The sequence below is a fragment of the Crotalus tigris genome, unplaced genomic scaffold (assembly GCF_016545835.1).
Source record: "Crotalus tigris isolate CLP2741 ecotype Arizona unplaced genomic scaffold, ASM1654583v1 scf7180000017701.1507938, whole genome shotgun sequence".
Taxonomy (NCBI): Eukaryota; Metazoa; Chordata; class Lepidosauria; order Squamata; family Viperidae; genus Crotalus; species Crotalus tigris.
Genome location: NW_024096577.1, coordinates 671,644 through 692,155, shown reverse-complemented (window position 1 = coordinate 692,155; position 20,512 = coordinate 671,644). Strand labels below are relative to the sequence as shown.

Below are 20,512 nucleotides of genomic sequence, written 5' to 3'. Positions count from 1 at the left end.
TGATTCTCCTCTTTCCTCCATGACAGTCACTGCAGGCTATGTTGTGGGGAGGGGGTGAGCGATGTCTGCAGTGTGGACTGCCTCAGTGCTCCTATCACTTGTTGCTGCTCTTTCACATCTAGGCAAAACTGCTGGGTGAGGTCATTTAACAATATAGAGTGTGGTACCATCAATATGCCCCTGATACTCAGTTGTCTTCAACCTTGGCCAAGCAGGTGATGCTTCTGCAATGCGGACCCAATGCCTAGAGCAGGGGTCTTCAAGCATGGCCCTTTTATGACTTGTGGACTTCAACTTCCAGAATTCCTCAGCCAGGCACGCTGAATGAGGAATTCTGGGAGTTGGTCACAAGTCATAAAAGGGCCAAGTTTGAAGACCTCTGGCCTAGAGGCTGTGAGGGTCTGGATGGGGAGGAACCAGTACTTGACAACCACTCGGGTTTTTGTTCCCCCCCCCCCAAGATCTAGTGATTTGTTATCTCTGACTTGCAATGGCCAGCACTACTCCAGGCCGATTGGTGCACAATCTAATGACTCCCCTGGACTTGCAGCTTCTGCTCAAAGGAGTGGGGGGAAAGCCATGCTGGCGGTGGTGGTGTACATATGTGTCTTGCATGCCAATAGGTTCATGATCAATCATGCCTTGGTCACTTCCTGCCTAGAGTACTACAATAGACCCTAGATGGGGCTGCTCTTGAAAACCACCTGGAAATTATAACCAGTTTAGAATGCGGCATAGCATGCAGTGTTGGTTGCCCCTTGCTTCACCCATATTACACTGCTGTTTGTGAACTACACTGGCTCCCAGTTGCGTTTGTGAACTACACTGGCTCCCAGTTGCAATTCAGGATGCTGTTTTTCACCTTTAAAGTCTGACGTGGCATGGGATAAGATAATCTTTGGAACTATCTTTCCCTGTCTGCCTATCACATAAGGCTGAAAATTATGGGTGCGTTCCACTTTTTTCCCCTTAAATATTGCCATCTAGCAGAACCTAGAAAAGCTGCCTCTTCTTCCACGATTCAGCAGGCCCCAACCCTTTTAACCTTCTGTAAGGACCTAAAGAGCTGGCTCTTTCCAAACATTGGTAGCCTGGTGAGGGTTATTGGAAGCATCAGAGAAGGGTAGGTAGGTGAGGTGCCAAGTTTCTTTTATTGCTTTTATTGTTTATTGGTTTTATTGCTGTTGTGATCAGTTGGAATGAGCAGCAGCCATATAAGTTATTAAATAAACAAATCTAAGTAATGAGGTGGGGCTGTACAAGATATGTCTATTTTCAACACGGTCAACCTGCCAGATCCCTCCTGTATGCCTCCAAGAGAGGCATTATAGCCAGACCTACTTAGAGCACTCATTTTAGTACAGTAGTACTTCTGAACCTGGTGCATTCATAGCTTTTCAGGATCAAAATTTATGTGAATGCTATTTGTCTAAGTCTTTGGAAGAACTTTAAGACCTGTATGGGTTCAGGCTTTAAAACGTTCTGTTCTTCTCAATGCCTTTTCAGCTGCCTCTTAGAACTGTCCAAAAAATAGGCAAAAAGGAACTAGACCTCCTACAGTAGCATCCTAGTTGCTGAAACTCAGGGATACAGTACTTCTAAATATGGAGGTTCTGTGATTTAATCTACCCTTTCAAAGCTATCTATGGAGTAACTGCATTTCATGGCAGTGAATTGTGCTGCTTGTAGGCACTGAATTCCATAAATGAATGTTATGCTGTCTATTCTGAATTACTTGTCTGTCAGTCTTAAGGTATTATACAGGTAGTCCTTGACTTATGATCGGGCGCTTAACAACCATTCAAAGTTACAACATACCTGAACAAAGGAGTTACAACCAGTTCTGAAGTTTCAATAGTCCTCCACCTCATTGTCATGTGACCACACTTTGGGCACTAAGCAACAAGGCCACATTTTTGGTTGTTTGCTGCTTCACGTGGACATGTGACTGAATTATATGATGGTTTTGCTGAAAACTGGAAGTTACTTTGATACAATGGTTTTACTTAATGACTGCTACATTTGTCTTATAACCGCTAGGTTCACTTAACAACTACTGCAAAAAAGGTCGTAAAATTGAGTGGGTTACATGACCATTTTGTAACCATCACAACATTCCACTGCAGTGGGCAGATGTCAGGGACTACCTGGCAAATGGAAATAAAATCAGGGATGACTTTATCCATACAATGCATTACTGACTAGGCATCTCATGTCTTCTTTTGCTAAAAAAAAAAAAAAAAAGTGCAAATGCTATTATATTTTTTTGAGGTCATTTCACTCCTTTAATGGTCTATAGTATCTATACTGTTTTTCTTCTCAGGAATAATATTATATTGTATAATGGTTTAGTGTACATCAGTCACAAAGATGGTACCTTTATTTATTTAATTGCTTCAGCAATCCCCGTTTTATTTCTGCACCCCCATTGTTCATATCCTTTTCAATGGAATAGCTCTCAATTCTTCTTCCTCCCTCCACCCCCTGCCATCCCTGTGGCAGAAGAATTCATGGAATCCCTTTTTGCCTGTTACATCTCCTCAATAACCATCATGCTTGGAATTATGTCTTTGTGATTAAGGAGGTTGCAACGTGCATGAGGAAAAGTCACCACTTCCTGTTGTTGAAATGTACTTTTGGGCAGAAAACTTCAGTTCTGGGGAGGGTGGGTGGCTAAGCAGTCTTTTATAAAGCAACCTCAATTCTGCTTGATCTTCCCTCTCAGCTTCACCCCCCTGTATCTGAGAACGTTCTTCCCATCTGCAACATCATCAGTAATCTTCATATCTGTAATCGTCTCTGCAAGATCTGCCAGTTCCTGTTACGTAATTGGTTTAGATGTATCTACATTTCACAAGGGCAGAGTTTGAATGTGGGCATTTTTCAGTGCCCACTGTCAATTTTGCAATGCTGTTTGATTCAGTCCTGAGTTGTTGAGTGATTCCTTCAAGATTTGGTATGTGCTTTTCTCTGGACTGACTTAGTGAGCCCAGGTCAGTGTGTGACACAGAAATGATGGCCTTTCCCTCCCTAAAATTGCTTTGTGGCTGTGGAATGCTGCTCTTTATGGCCCTCAGTATTTAAAGTCATCCTTAATAGAGCTAATGAAAGGGGTTTGTTTAGAAAAAGCCCACTTCTTTCAAATTGGTGCAGGGATCACAGATGCAGTGCAGAGTGCAGGCAGACCGGAAACTGCCTTGGTGTGCTTAGACCAGTATAATCTGGTCTGATTAGCAACAGCTCTGGCAATTCAGGCAGAAAGATTTTTTTTTACCAGCTGGGCTGGCTTTTAAACATGGAAAATGATGAAAATTAAAAACAACCAGGCTCAGAGAGCACCGAGGACTGCACAGTTCAACCTTGAGCTACAAATATTATCTGCTATTGATGAGAATTAAACCCAGAGTTTTAAAAACCCAGATCATTTTCTAGCATGTCTTGTATTTTCAATTATAATTCCCATTATCCCCCACCCACCCACCCACCCACCCTCATCTATCTGTATCCCATGTTTGAACTATCTCCCTTTTGAAATACTGCAGTGGGCTCTACATGGGGCTACCCTTGAAAAATATCTGGAAGGTTTAGCTAATAACAGAATGTGGCCGTGTAGGCATTCTTCAGCATGTAACAGCTTTGCTGTGAGAGCTGCATCTGGGTTCAATTCAAGATATTGATGTTGTAACATTCCATTACATTGGCCCATCCCACTTGGTCAGGCAGGGATGATATGTCCAGAACTCAGACTGGTGGGGTCAAGGAACAGGGTCTTCTCTGCCATTGCCTCTGCTCTGTGGAGCATTCTCTCTCTTCCCCCCCCCCCCCAGGGCCCGACTGTCCTGGCCTTCTGGAAGAGAGTGAAAGCTGGGCTCTGTGGGGTTGTTGGAAAGCACAGAGGAGCATGCAGTCGGGAGACTGGTTAGTGCCCTGAACACTACCTTTTAATGAATTTTTAACATTGTTTATAATAATCCTTGTCTTTTTAAATCAACAAAATGTAGTCTGATAGGATAGGAGGTTGAGCAAGGTTGAGGGATAGTTTCTTCTTATAACTATGTCTAACCTGCTTCTGGGTAAATCTTATGTTCCCATGACATGTATCTGTCACACTTTTACTATAGTCATGAATCAAAATGGGAAGCTAATTTCATAAACACAGAGACTGATGAGTAAGGGTGAGCAGGCCTGTGTGTATTGTGTGTGTAATATTTTCACAGTATTGACCCAAGTACAGTATGTCATTTAGCCATGTTTAGGTCTTTAGCATGTAGACACATGCATATATGCTAAAGACCTAAACGTGGCTAAATGACATACTGTATTTGGGCCAATACTGTGAAAATAATGGTCCTCTGCTAAAGAAATGGGTCATGGCTGGCCAAAAACAAACTAGATTTCATTTAAGAATCATCCAATTAACTAGCAATAATGGGACTGACCCTTGATCGATTAAAATCATTATAACAATAGTATGATTCCTTCCCGTGTATTTTTCTCCTATCAATATATTTACTCGATAGCTAATTTTTTTGAAGAAAAAAAAGGTTTTATAGTTATTTTAAATAAAAATAACTAAACCAGTGTTTCTCCAATCAGGCAAGTTTAAGATGCGTGGACTTCAGGGGTTTCTTAGGATAAAAAAAAAAGTTAAGATGGTGGCCACAGCTGCACAATCTTCCTTTTACTGTGCATGGTTTGATTGCCTCATCTCTGCTTTTTGTTGTTTTACTTTCCCATGATGCCTCTGTTTCCTTTTTTCTTCTGGCTATCACATTCACTGCTGGATGGGTGATACATTCCATGTCCAGCTGTGACAGCCTCTATTTACTTCTCTCCTGATGGCCAGTCAATGTCCAGTTACTGATCCAGGTCAGCAAATCAGCTCTGCCTGTTGTGCTGTCTTGTTTCCTCCTGGCTGTGCACTCCTAGCTTCCTTATTCCCTGATCCTGCCAAGCAGCCATGAAAAGGGATCCCAGGTCATTGTGAATTGTGCCTAGGGCAACAGTGAATCACTTCCTTTCTCAAGTTCAGTGGCTGATGCCTCTGACTGTGACTTTCCATTCCATTCCTGGGGGAAAGCTTTTGGCTGATATTTAAGTCCTGGAGGCAGATGTGCTGTCTGCCACTGGTTCCAGGCAATGGCCTGCGTCTGCACACTTCCCATTTAGTTTTCTTTCAACAAATGGAACAGAGACTTACTTCCACCCTGGTGCCAGGATCGTAACTTTTTATGGAATTCACTGGAAAAGTGGCTGTTGCGTTGAAGTATTTTATCAGTTTGCTTATCATTATGACCATGGCCTTTATAATATTGCTTTTCAACCTCAGCAATGTTAAGATGTGTGGACTTCAACTCCCAGAATTCCCCAGCCTGCATGCCTTTAAATTTTCCTTCCATTTTCCATTAGCCTTGGAAATTATGAATATATCATTGACACCCATAATATTCTGAATTTCTCCTACCCTGGCTGCCCAGAATTCTGGGTGATACTTGTTGCCCATGAAACCTTGTCCCTCGCATAATATCATCTGTTCGTCTGCTTTTGCAGCTGTCGAAGCAGCAACAGGAAGAGCCTAGTGGTTGGGACTCCTTCGCCTACCCTCTCACGTCCTTTGTCACCCCTCTCTGTGCCAACAGGTAAGAACATGCCAAATTAGGAAAGCTTTCCTTTTGGGGTGAGGACAGACATCCTTAACAAGACATGGAAAGCAGTAGGCTGGACTTAGGTCTCTGGTGAAGAATATCTTGGTACTGCATTCTAAATTGTGGGAAGAGAATCCTAGTGAAGTAGTCTCTTGTATTATTTTAAATATGATGGCCAACATCATGTAGCCTGGGGCCAGGTTATTTGAAGGACCATCTTTTCCCTGTTTATATCTACCCAACCACCATTGCTGGGAGAGGGTATGTTATGGGTCCCCTCTCTTAAGCAGGTCCATCTAATGCAACCAAGAAGGGCCATCTCCAGAGTGGCTCTGTCCCTGTGGAACATCATCCTTGCAGAAATAAGATTGGCTCCCACCTTGACACTTTTGAAAGACTCAGAAGACATGGTTTTGCCAGCGGGCCTGGAGATCTCAGGATGATATGGAGCCCCTAGAGTGGTTGATTTGTTTGTTGTCACCAGGGGGTTAGAGGTTTATTGGGTTCTGTATTGGGGTTTTATTTCTATAAGCCACCTGAAGTCACCGTGAGTGAGTTGGGTTGACATAAATGTTCTTAATTAATTAATGGATTTTCAGTGAGATACTTGATTCTTCTGCTTCATTCTGAATGATGGATGTTTTTTTGAGTGAGAAAATTAATATGTGTGTGTATCCAATAGAATCAGAGACTAACCACTTTTTTGTTCATTTACTTACTGGCAGTAAATGAATACTCCCAATGTTTCATTAGAATTAGAAATAGAAATAGAAATAGAATTAGAATAGAATAGAATAGAATAGAATAGAATAGAATAGAATAGAATAGAATAGAATAGAATAGAATAGAATAGAATAGAATAGAATAGAATAGAATAGGAATGGAGCTGGAAGGGACTTTGGAGGTCTTCTAGTCCGGCCCCTGCTCAAACAGGAGAACCTATACCATCTCAGACAAGTGACTGTGTAGCCTCTTTTTAAAAACCTCCAGTGATGGAGCACCCATGATTTTTGAAGGCAAGTTGTTCCACTGGTTAATTGTCCTCACTATTAGGAAGTTTCCAGGTTGCTTCTCTTTGGTCAGTTTCTAACCATTGTTTCTTGTCCTGCCCTCTGATGCTTTGGAGAATAATTTGACTCCCTCTTCTTTGTGGCAGCCCCCCAAATATTGGAATACTGCTATCACGTCACCTGTGTTTCTTCTTTTCTTTAGACTAGCCAAACCCAAGTCCTGCAGCAGTTCTTCATATGTTTTAGTCTCCAGGCCTTTGATCATTTTAGTTGCTCTTCTCTGAACTTTTTCCAAAGTCTCAACATTTTTTTTGTAATATGGTGACCAAAATTGGTTGCAATATTCCTGTTGTGGTCTCACTAGGGTTTTATAAAGCAGTACTAATACTTTGTATGATCTTGATTCTATGCCTCTGTTTATACAACCGAGGATTGTATTAGCTTTTTGGTTGCTGCTGCACACTGCTGGCTCATGATTAAGTGATCATCCACTAGGACTCCAAGGTCCCTCTCACAGTTACTGTTTTTGAGCCAGGTTTCACCTAATCTGTACTCACAGTGGCATATATAGAAAAATAATCTGAGAAGATTAATATAGCAAAATAATATTTAATATTATAATAGCACTGAGCAACGTAGATACCAACATCTAACATCCCCCATATGCTCTTTCCTAGAGCCATGTTTTTACTTTTTTGTGGACACTCATTAAAGAGTTTCCCTAACAAAGTGTTCTTTATCAAGAATGTTCTTCTACACCAGGGCAAGCTGTTTCACAATAGAGGTGGCCACAGCGAGAAGACCCGAGACAGGCTCTCTGTAGATGGAAATCTCATGGGATGGAACCTTCACATGACCTCTCTCTAAGATCTACCTGATTGGCATATTCACATTGGAGTAGGCAGTCTCAGAGATAATCAGGCCTTGAGCTATGTAGGACTTTCTAATAGAAACCAGCACTTGAACTGCTTAAGGAAGCTGTGCATTTCCTAGAATAGAAGTTTTTGATTTTAAAGCACCCATTCCTACCCAAGTTTAAGCTTTTGGGTGTTGTTCAAGATCTCTTGGTTTCTTCAAAGGATTCTTTTGAATCTTTTACAAAAGTCCATTTTTTTTGTCCTCTCTCTCTCCAATCCCCTCCTCTCTCTCTGCAGCCAGTAGCAGTCCAGTTGATAGTCCTCGTAACTTCTCCACTGGTGCCTCTGCCAGCTTTCCATTTGCTCGCAGGTAAGAGACCACAGTTCTTAGGTGATCCCATCTGGTGATTCACCTTGGCTGAGCTTGTGGAAAGAATCAAGGGAACCTGCTATAAGGGACCATAGAAGCTGCTTGGGACCAGGGAAGGATGGAAGGAAGTGTATCTAGGCTGAAAGAAGATTTCAAGGTTTGGTGGGGGGGGGGGGTGGAGAAATCAGTAGAGATTCTACCACTAAACCCTAGGTCCTCACAAATTGGAAAAGTTGAGTCATTTTACTTACTCCTGATGTTTATGTTCTTATTATTATTATATAAAAGCCTTGGATATCTCCATTTTTGCCTAGAAGTGGAAATTTGTATTTCTCCCTTCTTTTTCCATTGTGGAATTGAAGGCAGGTATTTGTGCAGGATAATCTCCTCTCCAGATTTAGATCCAGTTTTGCTAAGTGTCAGCAAGTTTTCCTTCCTTCAAGCCATATAATGTATTTCAAGAAAAAGTGTGTTTTGAAGATGGTTCCCAGGTAATAAAGAAGACCTGTTGTTTTCTGTTTTGTTAAAAAAAAATCAAAGCAAAACATAATAGCAAAATGAATAAAGAAGCCCAGAGAGGAAAAACTGGCAGCCCTTTCTGGTTTGTCAACCACAGGTCTTCTTCCTTGCCAAGTAACATTACTGTGTGAGTTTTGGGAGGAAAAGACTTCTCTCTCATGACAGGCTTTGCCTTGGATCACGCATACCAAAATAAAAGTATGATATAGGAGAAGAGCAGACAGACCTAGGGGGAGGAGCTAAGTGTGCCATCAGCTTAGTGTATTTGCATTCCTATAAACGCTGTAAGTCCAACCCCTCCTGAATTCTGTTGACCCTTATCTGGCTCTATTTTAGTGTTGAACTTTGGTTGACCAGATTCTTGTATGTAGGCTTGAATAAATCTATGCTGCAACCTTACGAATAGCCCTGATTGCACCTGACATATCACTAATCATGTACAGAGTGCATTTCTGTGTATAATTCAATAAACTCAATCAGAATAGAGCTGGAAAGGACCTTGGAGGTCTCCTAATCCAGCCCCCTGCTCAAGCAGGAGTCCCTATATCATTTCATACAAGTGGCTGTCCAGTCTCTTCTAGGCGTTATCATAGTTGACTTCTACACAGTAACACCATTCTGCTCTTTTTCAGCCTTCTTTCTAACTTCTGTTGGAATTTTTATTCCTTCCCAAGTTGATTTCTCAGCTGGCAATAAAAAAAAATCAGACAGTTGTCTGAATTAAATTATTTATTTTTCACCCAAAGAGCAATGATAGCCAACTCTTAGGTCTTTCATTCTTTTGCTCGCCAATTTTTACATTAAAAAAATCAAATTAAGTAAAGTATAACTATTTCTAATTTCAGGTTAGGAGCAGTGGTGGGATTCAGCCGGTTCGCACCACTTCAGCAGAACCGGTAGCTAATTTTTTGTTGCCCAGGCCCCGAATGGACTTCCGGAAGCGGCATCGACACAGAGAACCAGTTGTTCATATATTTGAATCCCACCACTGGTTAGAAGGGTTAGAAAAATGCCCCCAGGCCTGGGGAAGGTGTATTTCTGTGATTCCTAATTGTATCTCCTCCCCCACCCTTTTCTTTCCCTGTTTCCTTTTGCTTTTCTACTTCTCCTGTTTGATCAATGATGCCTCGGAAAAAGCCATGTTCCTCGAACTGACAGGTAATCTCAGCAATGGGAAGAAATCATGTAGGATTCTTAAATCTATTGAGTTGTTCTATTTTGTTAGGGGCTGTGCTAAATACTTTCTTATAGAGTGGCCTTGTATATACAGTTGACAATGAAAAATAAAAGATGACCACTACTTTTTTTGTGGGCAAAAACTTCACACTGAATCATGACCCATAAGAAAACCATCACCCAGGCCGTTCAGAACAGACAGTCTGGCTCTCGGCTAATCGCCTTGATTTTGGGGGGAGAAAAGATGGCGTGTATATTTAAATAAAATCCATTGCCCCTAGTTAAAAGAAGAACAATTTTTCAGGCTTGGAATTTGCAGATGATAGAACTTTGCCTGCTGGGTCAGAAGTAAATAAAAAGAAAATGAAACTTCTTTGGTTTCCCTAATTGCTGAGCAAAATAAAGCTTTAATTTTGATTCTCTTGATTGCAATATGTTGCTACTGTTGGGGGTTCTGTTGAGAATAGACATTTTGCAGTTATCAAAAAAAGAATCTTTCAGAACTGGACATTACTGATTGAGACCCTGAAAAGAATTAGGATTGGTTGAAGGAGAGAGTCTCCTAGCATAGTCACTAACAAAATAGAACCTCATAATTCTCTAACCCTGGCAACCATCTTTAACTCTCTTAGGAAGTCTGCCAGGTATGTAAGACCAAAGAGCCTGAAATATGCTGGAAGACCTGTTCTCTTGTTTTTATAAATCTTTTAAAGAAGCTACCGAGAGGGCAAAACAGGGAACTGGAGGGCAAGGGTGGTGCTGCTGCTAGAATATGGTTCCTCTTACTCCAGCATTGTTACATTGGCAGTTTGGGGAGAAGATGAGAGCTTGTAGTTAGAAATACCTCATTCACATAAAGAGTTGGGTTTTGGAAAAGTCATCCAAAAAAATCTATGCTTGGTTTGGAATATACAGTGTATTTTGACTGAGTTTGAAAGAGAGAAGGATGGGGATAGAGAGGAGCTTTGATGTGAATAGGGAAAAAGTCCCTTCCTTCCCCCAGTGTAATAGATCAGCCATCCCCAACCTTTTTGGCACCAGGGACCAATTTCATGGGAGACAATTTTTCAATAGACGGAGGTGGGGAGGAGTAGAGTGCAACATAGATCCCTCACATGCGCAGTTTACAGTAGTTCACACTCCTATGAGAATCTGATGCCTGCTGATCTGAGGTGGAGCCGAGGCAGAGATGCTAGCGCTGGAGAGCGGCTGCAAATAATAATAATAATAATAATAATAATAATAATAATAATAATAATAATAATAATAATACTACAGATGAAGCTTTGCTTGCTCGCCCATCACCCATCTCCAGCTGTACGGCCCAGTTCCTAACAGACACGGACCAATACCAGTCCATAGCCCAGGTGTTGGGGATCTCTATTATAGATGATATTTGAGCAGTCACGTTAGTCTTTCCCAGTTGTTTTCATCAGTTTGATAGTGCTGTCCTCTTTTCTTCAAGACTTGATGTCATAATATTTACCTCTGTTTTTGCAGGGCTGATGGCCGAAGGTGGTCCCTGGCGTCATTGCCCTCATCCGGCTATGGGACCAACACCCCCAGCTCTACTGTTTCAGTAAGTAGCGTGGAGTAAATCTGGCATTTTATTATATGCAGATTCTGTGCTAAAGTGAGTCAGATTCTTATTTTCTAGTCTAGGAAATCTAAGAATTATTGTAGCTCATATAGAAAGCCCGTGACTTAGAAATGGTGAGCTACATGAAGTCCATTAAGACAGACCTTTCTTTAGAGACAGGGTGAATGGCACCTAGCAATAACCTGTTTTCCATCTTATTTTCCTGGAAATATTCATTTCCTACCTACTTCCCTTAACCAAGTTTGCTAGAATTTTTTAGGTTGGTGCTGTTGAATTGTTCTTATTTCTGGTTTCACTAGCTGTCTCAAGTATTTACTAGAAATGTATCAACTTATCATCATCAAAGTCTGACTAAACATGTAATTCCAAGGAAAACTTGGTTCTGTTGCTTGGTCACTGTTGGGAAATTTAATAGGAATTCAGTCTTGTAATTCAAGCTCTCATTGGCTTTTTAAAGAAACACTAACAGGCTAAGAGGATATTGAGAGAGGCCTAGAAGTTGCTTGCAGAAGTGCTGTTGGTCGAGATAAAGAGGCCCCATGAAAACCAAGGTTTAGATGTATGTAAACTCTACAGTTGCCAGAGTTGACATAGCAGGAGCTTATCTTCCTATGAAAGGAAGTGGGGTTTTTTTTTCATTTTATTTCTTAAATACCACATTTCCCCCTCCCTCAGTTTTTCCAGCTGTCTGTTTATTCTGAGGCAACTGGTTCCTCTGCAGATATTAAAATATTCCATGATAGTGCGTCAGAACAAGGGTTACTCACCTTCCTTCTCATTCTGGTCTATCATCTTTTTCTCCTTCTCCTCTCCAGTCATCGTCTTCCTCCTCTCAGGAGCGTCTCCACCAACTGCCCTACCAACCTACGCCTGACGAATTGCACTTCCTTTCAAAGCACTTCCGCAGCACTGAAAGCGTTCCAGGAGAAGACGGGCGCCACTCGCCATATTTTCGTCCTCGGTCCCGCAGCTTGAGGTATTATTGGCTTTGGATGAGCGTCTCTTCTTCAGATGGTTCACAATGAAACCTCTAATGAAAGTAGGAGAAGGCTGTACAGGTGGTCCTCACTTAATGTCTGGTCACTTAGCAACTGTTCAAAGTTACAATGGACGGGTACGAAAAGGTACTTATGACTTGATTGCCGAGTTCCAGTGGCAGCACATGCACACGCCCTCCCACGATCACATGTCTGCATTTGCCAACCAGCTCATCTTTGCTGCTGGGTGCAGCGTTCCATAGTTACATGACATGATTTATGATGATTTTTACAGCAAAAAATGCCAATAGGTATGCACTGATTCTCTTAAAAATCATGGTGTTTGCTTAACAGCTGCCCCTTTCGCTTTACAACCACTGTGTTCATTTTACAATTGCAGCAAAAAAGGTAATAAAATTGGACCATGGATGCCTCAACTTAAGACCATCATAACTTACGACAGAAATTCTGGGCTTTGTTGCGGATGTAAGTCGAGGACTATCTGTATTAAGCGGATTGCACAGGAAGGAATTTATGCAGGAGTACATATCCATTCTTAGCGAACATCTTAAATGTTCACTCATTTAGCCCCTTACAAGGCATCCATTTTGCACCTTAACTCTAATCCTGAATTTTAAAAAAAAGTGAACCTGTCTTGAAGTGCACTTTTTTCTCTCCTGCTCCAGTGTGGCAGAAGGAGAACAATCCCTTCTTCATCACTCGCTTCGTAAGAGGTTTTTTTTTAAATTTGAGACACTTCCTCACCTAGACTGAGCAATAATGACTGATTGGGCAATTCATGACATAACTTGACTCTCCGCTTGACTTGGCTGAAAACTCTCAGACAGGGTTGCACTAGATTAGAATCTCTTAAACAAGAATACAGTAAAGCCTTACCTAGAGTGGGTGGCCCACTGCTAGTGCAAAAATGGAGAAGGCTCAGTTTCTGGTGTTTAAAGTGGAGGCTGTCTTCCTCTCAAAATAAGAGATAGGTGGAAACTGTTGTCCAAAGACAGTAGGGGCAAACATTTGTACCTGGATTTCAATATAGATACAGCTTGCATTTGATACCCAGTAGCTGCTGAAATTCTTATGTAATGTCATAGTGTTTTGGTAGCCTTGAAGCTGAGTGGTACTATTATATGATGGGCATCTCTGCCCTGAACACCGCTGGTTCTCACCTTGCCTGCTTTATTTTACCAAAGATTGAGCCAGGGATGTTTCTCATGCAGAACTAATTTCCCTTGTGCTTCTTACAATCCACAACTGACTTCTTTAATTAACAGCAACTCTGCTGTTTGAACAACTGTAAATCACATCCCTTTGGAAGAATCATCCTTGGATTCTTTTTTAGTCATGGCTTGGCTAGACTCCAATGCTGAGCCATTGGGGTGCATTTTAGGGAAGGAGGAAACAAAATCAGGTTAACACTGTTTTCCTCCTGATTTCAGTGGTTTAAGAAAAGCTTAAGCTAGTCACGACATAAAGATTCTCTGACTTATTAGCTAGTTTATTGTCAGTCTACAGCCCTGACACATTCAGAAGGATAAGAACCATGGGTAAAGCAATAAATCTTGGGTAAATGTGAAATCTTGAGCATTACTAAAGCTCTCTTCTACTTCCCGATTCTTGCCTTGCTTGAGTTCTTAGGATATGTCCTCAGCAGTTGCCTCTTCTTTTCACAGCCCTGGGCGGACAACTGGAACCTTTGACAATGAGGTGGTAATGATGAATCATGTATACAAGGAGAGATTCCCAAAGGTAAGACTCTGTTAAGAACTGAGCATTAGAATTAATAAACCATAGACTCATAGAGTTAGTTAAGTATAATCTGTAAACCTTGCTAAAATCTAGACCCAGCACTGTGGCTCCACATCCTATGGCGCTGAAAGGAAATAAATTATATTTAAATTATATTTTAAAAGCATCGTGTACAATAGTCATAGTACTATGCTTCTGTGGCTTTCATCGCTTTTCCTGTGTTGTAGAAAGGTGAATGAAAACCGTCCAAACAAAAGACATTTCACTGTTTCGGTGCTTCCGGCGACACATTTCAGAAGAAATCCTCGGCGCTTCGTTCCCTTCTCTTGCAGTTCATGTTTATTTTCACAAGTAGCTTGCGTGAATGTTGGAAGGATGCAGTAAAAATGAAAGATGGAGCAGAGATTGAATCATGAGCCTTTTAGTTCTGAGACGGGGTCATCTTAACACTGAAAATCGTATATGTCGAGCCCAGCTGAAGCTTCTGGATCGCACAGTCACTCTCTGCTTTTCTCCCTCTTTTCCCTCCTTTCAAAGGCTACTGCCCAGATGGAAGAGCGCCTGGCAGAGACAATTGCTGCTTTCTCACCCAGTAGCATTCTGCCTTTGGCTAATGGTGTACTGGGATTCATCCACCACCAGATCATTGAACTGGCCCGTGACTGTCTCAACAAGTCCCAAGGGGCTCTCATTACCTCCCGCTATTTCATTGAACTTCAGGAGAAGCTGGAGAAAATGCTAAGAGATGTGAGTATCTCTTTTGTTTCCCCACTGACCCAGACTTCTCTAGGGAGCCTTTCTCAATAATGCTCATGAGTTCTTCATCATGCTCTCTGCCAGGCTCAAGAGCGCTCGGAGAGTGAGGAGCTGCACTTCATTGAACAGCTGGTCCGCAAATTACTGATCATCATTTCCCGGCCAGCTCGGCTGCTGGAGTGCTTGGTAAGGATGGAGCTGACTTATCTGCTATGCTCAGGCAATAAGCTGGCTGGAAAGGGACAAAGGGTTACAGGATCGCAGTCATAATCTGGAGCAAGAACAATTTTTGAGAGATAATGTTTCTTCTGAAGCTCTCATGTAGCTCCCTAAGCTCTGTGTGGAACAGTAGATGTGGCTGCCTGTAAACCAAATGGTAAGGCCTAGAGTGAATGTCAGCTGAAGCTTCCTCTTGGTCCTTGTGGGTCAGATTGAAGATCACTTTACAGTGGCCAGCCAGATCCCCCTAGAACAGGGGTCTCCAAACTCATTAACTTTAAGACTTGTGGATTTCAGCTTTCAGAATTCCTCAGCCAGCCATGCTTGCTGGGGAATTCTGGAAGCTGAAGTCCACAAGTCTTACCCCCCCCCCCCCCCGCTGCCAGCATGTCCCTTAAACAGTTCCTGGAGTCTTCTGAAACTGAGCTAAAATTAAATATGCCTAGTTCCAGCCATTTTTCTAAAATTTAAATTTTGAGCACTGCTTAGCCTTCCTGAATTAACATACTCTGGCTAACTATCCTTAAAAACAGTGCTAAATTTACAGTAGATGCATTATCTTAGTTTGATCCAGCCTGCACTGTTGTTTTAACTTTTTTTTTTAGTAAAAAAGATGAGACATACATACTAAGATGGAGAGGCTCTCACTGGCTATTAACAATAATAGCTAATGAAGCCCTCATGTCTACTTTTGGAACGCTTTTTGCTGCTGGCAATGTTTGCAAGACAATGTGTGCAAGATGGATCCTTGGTGAGAAGTCATTGGGGCCAGTACATAATTACAAACAGTCTGAAATATGGGAAAGGAAGCTTTTCTTGGAACTGAAAATACCTCCGTTTTTCGTGATGGCACCAGGAGACGATAGCTTGAGTTTTCCAGATGGCTCAGAGTTGAGATGAGTGATGGTTGTAGGCAGGGTTTATGCAACAGAGAGAGGGAAACTTTAATCTTTGGTATTTATAGATAAGCTTTTGTGTTCTGATTTCTGAGCCAAGGAAGCTGTTGCTTCCTGTACTGTGGCATTGTTCCTGCTTAGCTGTGCATCCCAGAACTGAGTGCAAGAGAAAAAAATGTTTTGGTCTTCTCAGAGTGCACAACATTATTACAGACTAGATTTCACAATTTATTGGGTTTCATGAAAAGGAGCCACCCTGGGTTGTTACACTAACAGTCCCTAAATGTGAGAGGTCCAGGCAGAGAAGAAGAACTCTGGTGATTTATTTTAGGCCCATTCGTTTCCATAGTGTTTGGATTGTTGTAGAGCAGTGTTTCCCAAACTTGACAATTTTAAGGCATGTGGACTTCAACTCCCAGAATTCCACAGCCAGCATTGCTGGCTGTGGAATTCTGGGAGTTGAAGTCCACATGCCTTAAAATTGTCAAGTTTGGGAAATACTGTTGTAGAGGAAGACTTTTGTTTAATTTCATTCGTTTTTAATACTTTAAGTTGCTAAACCTTATTGTGAAAAAGCTCATTTTTTTTTTCTATTTTTCCCCATTTCTTCTCCCTTTTCTGACTTCCAGGAGTTTGACCCAGAGGAATTTTATCACCTCCTGGAGGCTGCTGAAGGTCATGCGAAAGTGGGACAAGGCATTAAAACAGACATTCCACGTTACATTATCAGTCAGCTGGGACTCGCCAAAGACCCTCTGGAGGGTAAGGAAAAAAAGAGGTTTTCTAGTTTGAATAGGGCTATGCAGAATTTATATGTAAATCACTTAGAATCAGTTTTGGAGCACAGCGGTATATAAAAATTGGATTAAATAAATAGTACAGCAGTATCTGCTTTGCATGCATCACTTGGACTTTGCTGCAGGCAACATCTCTAATTTGATCTAAATACTAGACCAGCAATCAAGCAGTAAACAATACCCCTTTCAAGGCTCTATCAACTCAGACAAACAATAAGTCAATGTAAGCAATAGCCTAATCAAAGAACCACTAAGAACACTCTCACTTGTATATAAACTGAGACCAACCCCTGCTCCCTTCTATCACTGATGATGTTACCTAGTTTGGTAATGAAATGTCTGCAAGAAAATAGCCAACCCCAGAGAGCACCAAAGACCCCAGAGTTGATTTATGTACAGATAATGGAGAGAATTCTGCCAATCCGAGAAGGCAAGATTGTTGTGGCCATCAAAAAGAAGAACACAAAGGCAGGGAAGGCAGATGAGAAACAGATCAAGTGTCCTATTTGTCATTGCTTTCAGTTGTGCTTCTGTTTCTTCCCCAGAAATTGTGCAGTTTGATCAAGTTGACTGCCCTTCCCCAGCAGGCCCAGAGCAGCAAGATGAACCTTCTGAGGTAAAGCTATATTCTCTCCCCCCCCTTTCTAGTCTGTGGGAAGGCATTTCTCTGAAGCTGTATGTTTCTCAATCTGGGCAGCTTTAAGATGCATGGACATCAGCTCCAAGAATTCCCCAGCCACCTGACTGGGGAATCCTGGGAGTTAAAAAGTTCCCAAGGTTGAAAAACACTATTCTAGACTGAAATTTGTAAAGGACCATATGTATTCAGGATTAATATTTTATTTCATTTATTGTTAATTTACTATTTTTTTCTCATTAAAAATGTTTAACATTAAGGACTCATTGTCACAAGCAAACTTCATGATATTAGATTTATCTCTTGTTAGCAAAACAAGAGACATAGAAGCAATCTACCCAAGAAAGTGGATTACTAGTTGGCCCCTTTACCTACTTGTATAATTACCTAGTTGAGTAATGAAAAATCTGTAAGAAAACCAAGGTCTCCACCCTGAGCTACACAAATTATCTTCCGAAGTGGCTTCTACTTCATTCTATCATGTGGGTGGGGGGAAAAAGCACAGGAGTTTGAACTTTGATTTCAGTATAAATAGGGCTGGTATCTGATGTGTATTAGTCACTGGAATTCTTTCATGGCACTTCTTCAGCTTTCCTACAATAAATCTACTTATCATTTGGTTATCCAGTTCAACTTGCCAGGTGAAGCTGGGCATCAATTTCCAAAATATTCTCCACTGCTATTTAAAATAGTTCAGTAATCATTCATTGAAATATTAATAGTAAGGTCTTCTTTGAGATCATTCTGCCTCTGTCAGGCACAGATCAGGAACATTGTAGCATAGAAAATTTATTCAAGTCTATAACCAAGAACCTGGTCAACTAATATTCAACGCTGGAGCCAGATAAGGGTCAGCGGGATTCAGAAGAGAGTTGGATTTGGAGCACTTGTGGGAACGCAAGGACTCTAAACCAATGATGCATTTAATTCTGCGGCCCCCCACACACTTCTGTCTGCTCTTCTCCTACATCCTCCTAGGGCTGGTGGGGAGCTGGGTTTGATCCCCAGACTGGTTCTAATCCCCCCCACCATGAGATAGATTTTTGAGCTCTTTTTTAGGCTTCCCAATTAACTCTTGTTCTACTTATTTCAGAAAAGCAAACAACAATTCTTGTTAATAAGTCAACAGATGTCATTCTTTCTATAGACTGCAAGTAACATATATTCCCCTTCACTTTCCTTGTCTCTTGCAGAACCAGTCTTCTACCCATATTACTCGGAAGAAGCCCTGTGAAAGTGATTTTGAAACTATCAAGTTGATCAGCAATGGGGCTTATGGGTGAGTAGGCTTAGCAAGTAGTGTTCTTCCCCTTTTGCTATAAGACCAAAATTCTTTAAAAAAACATTGTGCAAAAAGCAAAATGACAAAGAATTGTACTAGTGAGAAGGTTAGGTGACTTTCCTCTTTGTTAAAAGGATATCTAGTGCAAAAAAAAAATAAATGTAAAGGTAGTCCTCAACTTATAGCCACAATTGGAACCAGAATTTCCATTGCTAAGTAAGGCAGTTGTTAAGTGAGCCATCACATCTGATTTTACAACCTTTTTGCCATTGTGGCTAAACAAATCACTGCGGTTGTTAAGTGAATCACACAGCCGTTAAATGAAACCATCTTCTCCATTCACTTTGCTCATTGGAAGACAACTGGGAAGGTCACCAATGGCTATCACGTGATCCCGGGATACTGCAACTGTCTTAAATACATGGCAGTTGCCAAGCACACAGATTTTAATAATGCGACTGTGGGGAGGCTACAATGGTTGCTAAGGATGAGGACCATTTGTAAGCCATGTTTTTCAATGCTGTTATAATTTCAAATGGTGGCCAAATTAATGGTTGTAAGGTTAGGACAACCTGTACTTGAATTAATCCTGAGTCCTCGTTACGGCTAGGCAGAACTGGAGTAATCGCTATCTATCAGCCTCGTCTACCTTAAGGATTTGCCAAGATGGCTAAACAATGGGTGGAAAACATCAGCTGTTCCATTCTTCCCAAACTGCCCAACAGTTCTCATGTTCCTTTAGGGCTGTGTATCTGGTGCGGCACAAGGAGACTCGCCAACGGTTTGCCATCAAGAAGATTAACAAGCAGAACCTGGTGTTACGGAACCAGATCCAGCAAGTCTTTGTGGAACGCGACATCCTGACCTTTGCAGAGAACCCTTTTGTGGTCAGCATGTTCTGCTCCTTTGAAACCAGGTGTCACCTCTGCATGGTCATGGAGTACGTGGAAGGTGAGGTTGCAGAAGGACACGTCTTGATTTGCACGGGTGGAGGTGGAGCAACCTGGCAACAAAAAACTCCAGGTCATTGAAAGAGCAGCTGCTCTGCAGGGAAGAAATCCTGAGTCTGTCTAAGGCAGCATCTTTCGTCAAGGGATGCATGGGTGGCAAAACTTGGAAGAGGCTTTTTTCCAGGGATGGATTGCTAATGTCAGTTAATGGAGATGGACCTGGGGTAGATATATCAGGGGTTTGACTTGGTATCGGGCAGTTTCTGGTATCCTTTGCTTCAAAGAGAAAGAACTTCATCCTGGCAAAATCTGGCTTTGGCTTGAATTTAATATCCATTTCCAGAAGAGCAGGGAGCATCCCACAGTTCTGCGGTTTCATATTGTACGTGCTAAATTCCTAAAAGGCTACAGAGTTTGGAATCCCGAGATTGGCGAACTTTGAAAAGCAACATTTATCTCCCTATCGAACAGCTGCCAAAGGAAGTCTGCAAAATATGTTGTACGATGCCTGCCAAAGCCTCAAAAGCATCATTGGTGTTTTAGACTTTGTGTTGGATCTTCTCATGGTTGGGAAATGGGATTTTGAAGTGCTTGGCATTTTCGTCCCCCTTCCCCAAACCCTTCTCAGTTTGCCTAAAATTTGCTTCTTGATCTTAAAAGTTTTCCTAGTGGCCTCTGCCAAAGAAATCTCTGTCAGAGACTTTAAAAACCTCCTTTTGGAAAATTAAATAAAAGAATGAAGTATTGCCAAATATGCTTATTTGGCACGATGAGAAGCGCTTTTGGCTTTTCTAAATTAGGGGGAAGAGGGTGAAAGATTTTCTCTTTGATTTCTGCAGGATACTTTTAAAAAGCATATGTAAAATGTTTTCCATTTTAAAATGTTTAAAAAGCACTGGAATCTTTTTAAGAACATTAAAGGATCGCTGTCCTGGACAATAAATAGCAGTGCCATTAAAACAAGCATTTTGATGAAGAGATTTAAAAAAACAACATAAAAGACAAAATTAAATAAAATCTGCTTACTTGATGCCTAAAAGACAGTTAGTCAGCCTGGCAA

At 41.5% G+C, this 20,512-nt stretch overlaps 1 protein-coding gene across 4 annotated transcripts in view; it reads left to right on the top strand.

Moving 5' to 3' along the window:
* MAST3 (microtubule associated serine/threonine kinase 3) overlaps positions 1–20,512 on the top strand; it is a 70,037-nt gene that overhangs the window by 28,915 nt on the left and 20,610 nt on the right. For 3 of the 4 annotated variants that reach the window (XM_039338493.1, XM_039338492.1, XM_039338494.1), the window contains 12 exons: positions 5,551–5,639; positions 7,810–7,882; positions 9,539–9,559; positions 11,078–11,156; positions 11,993–12,153; positions 13,840–13,915; positions 14,453–14,662; positions 14,756–14,857; positions 16,416–16,548; positions 17,129–17,199; positions 18,414–18,499; positions 19,245–19,453. In XM_039338493.1, the coding sequence (XP_039194427.1) occupies positions 5,551–5,639; positions 7,810–7,882; positions 9,539–9,559; positions 11,078–11,156; positions 11,993–12,153; positions 13,840–13,915; positions 14,453–14,662; positions 14,756–14,857; positions 16,416–16,548; positions 17,129–17,199; positions 18,414–18,499; positions 19,245–19,453 (1,310 nt within the window). The remainder of the gene's footprint in view (positions 1–5,550; positions 5,640–7,809; positions 7,883–9,538; positions 9,560–11,077; positions 11,157–11,992; positions 12,154–13,839; positions 13,916–14,452; positions 14,663–14,755; positions 14,858–16,415; positions 16,549–17,128; positions 17,200–18,413; positions 18,500–19,244; positions 19,454–20,512) is intronic. The other variant, XM_039338495.1, reaches the window with a different exon arrangement.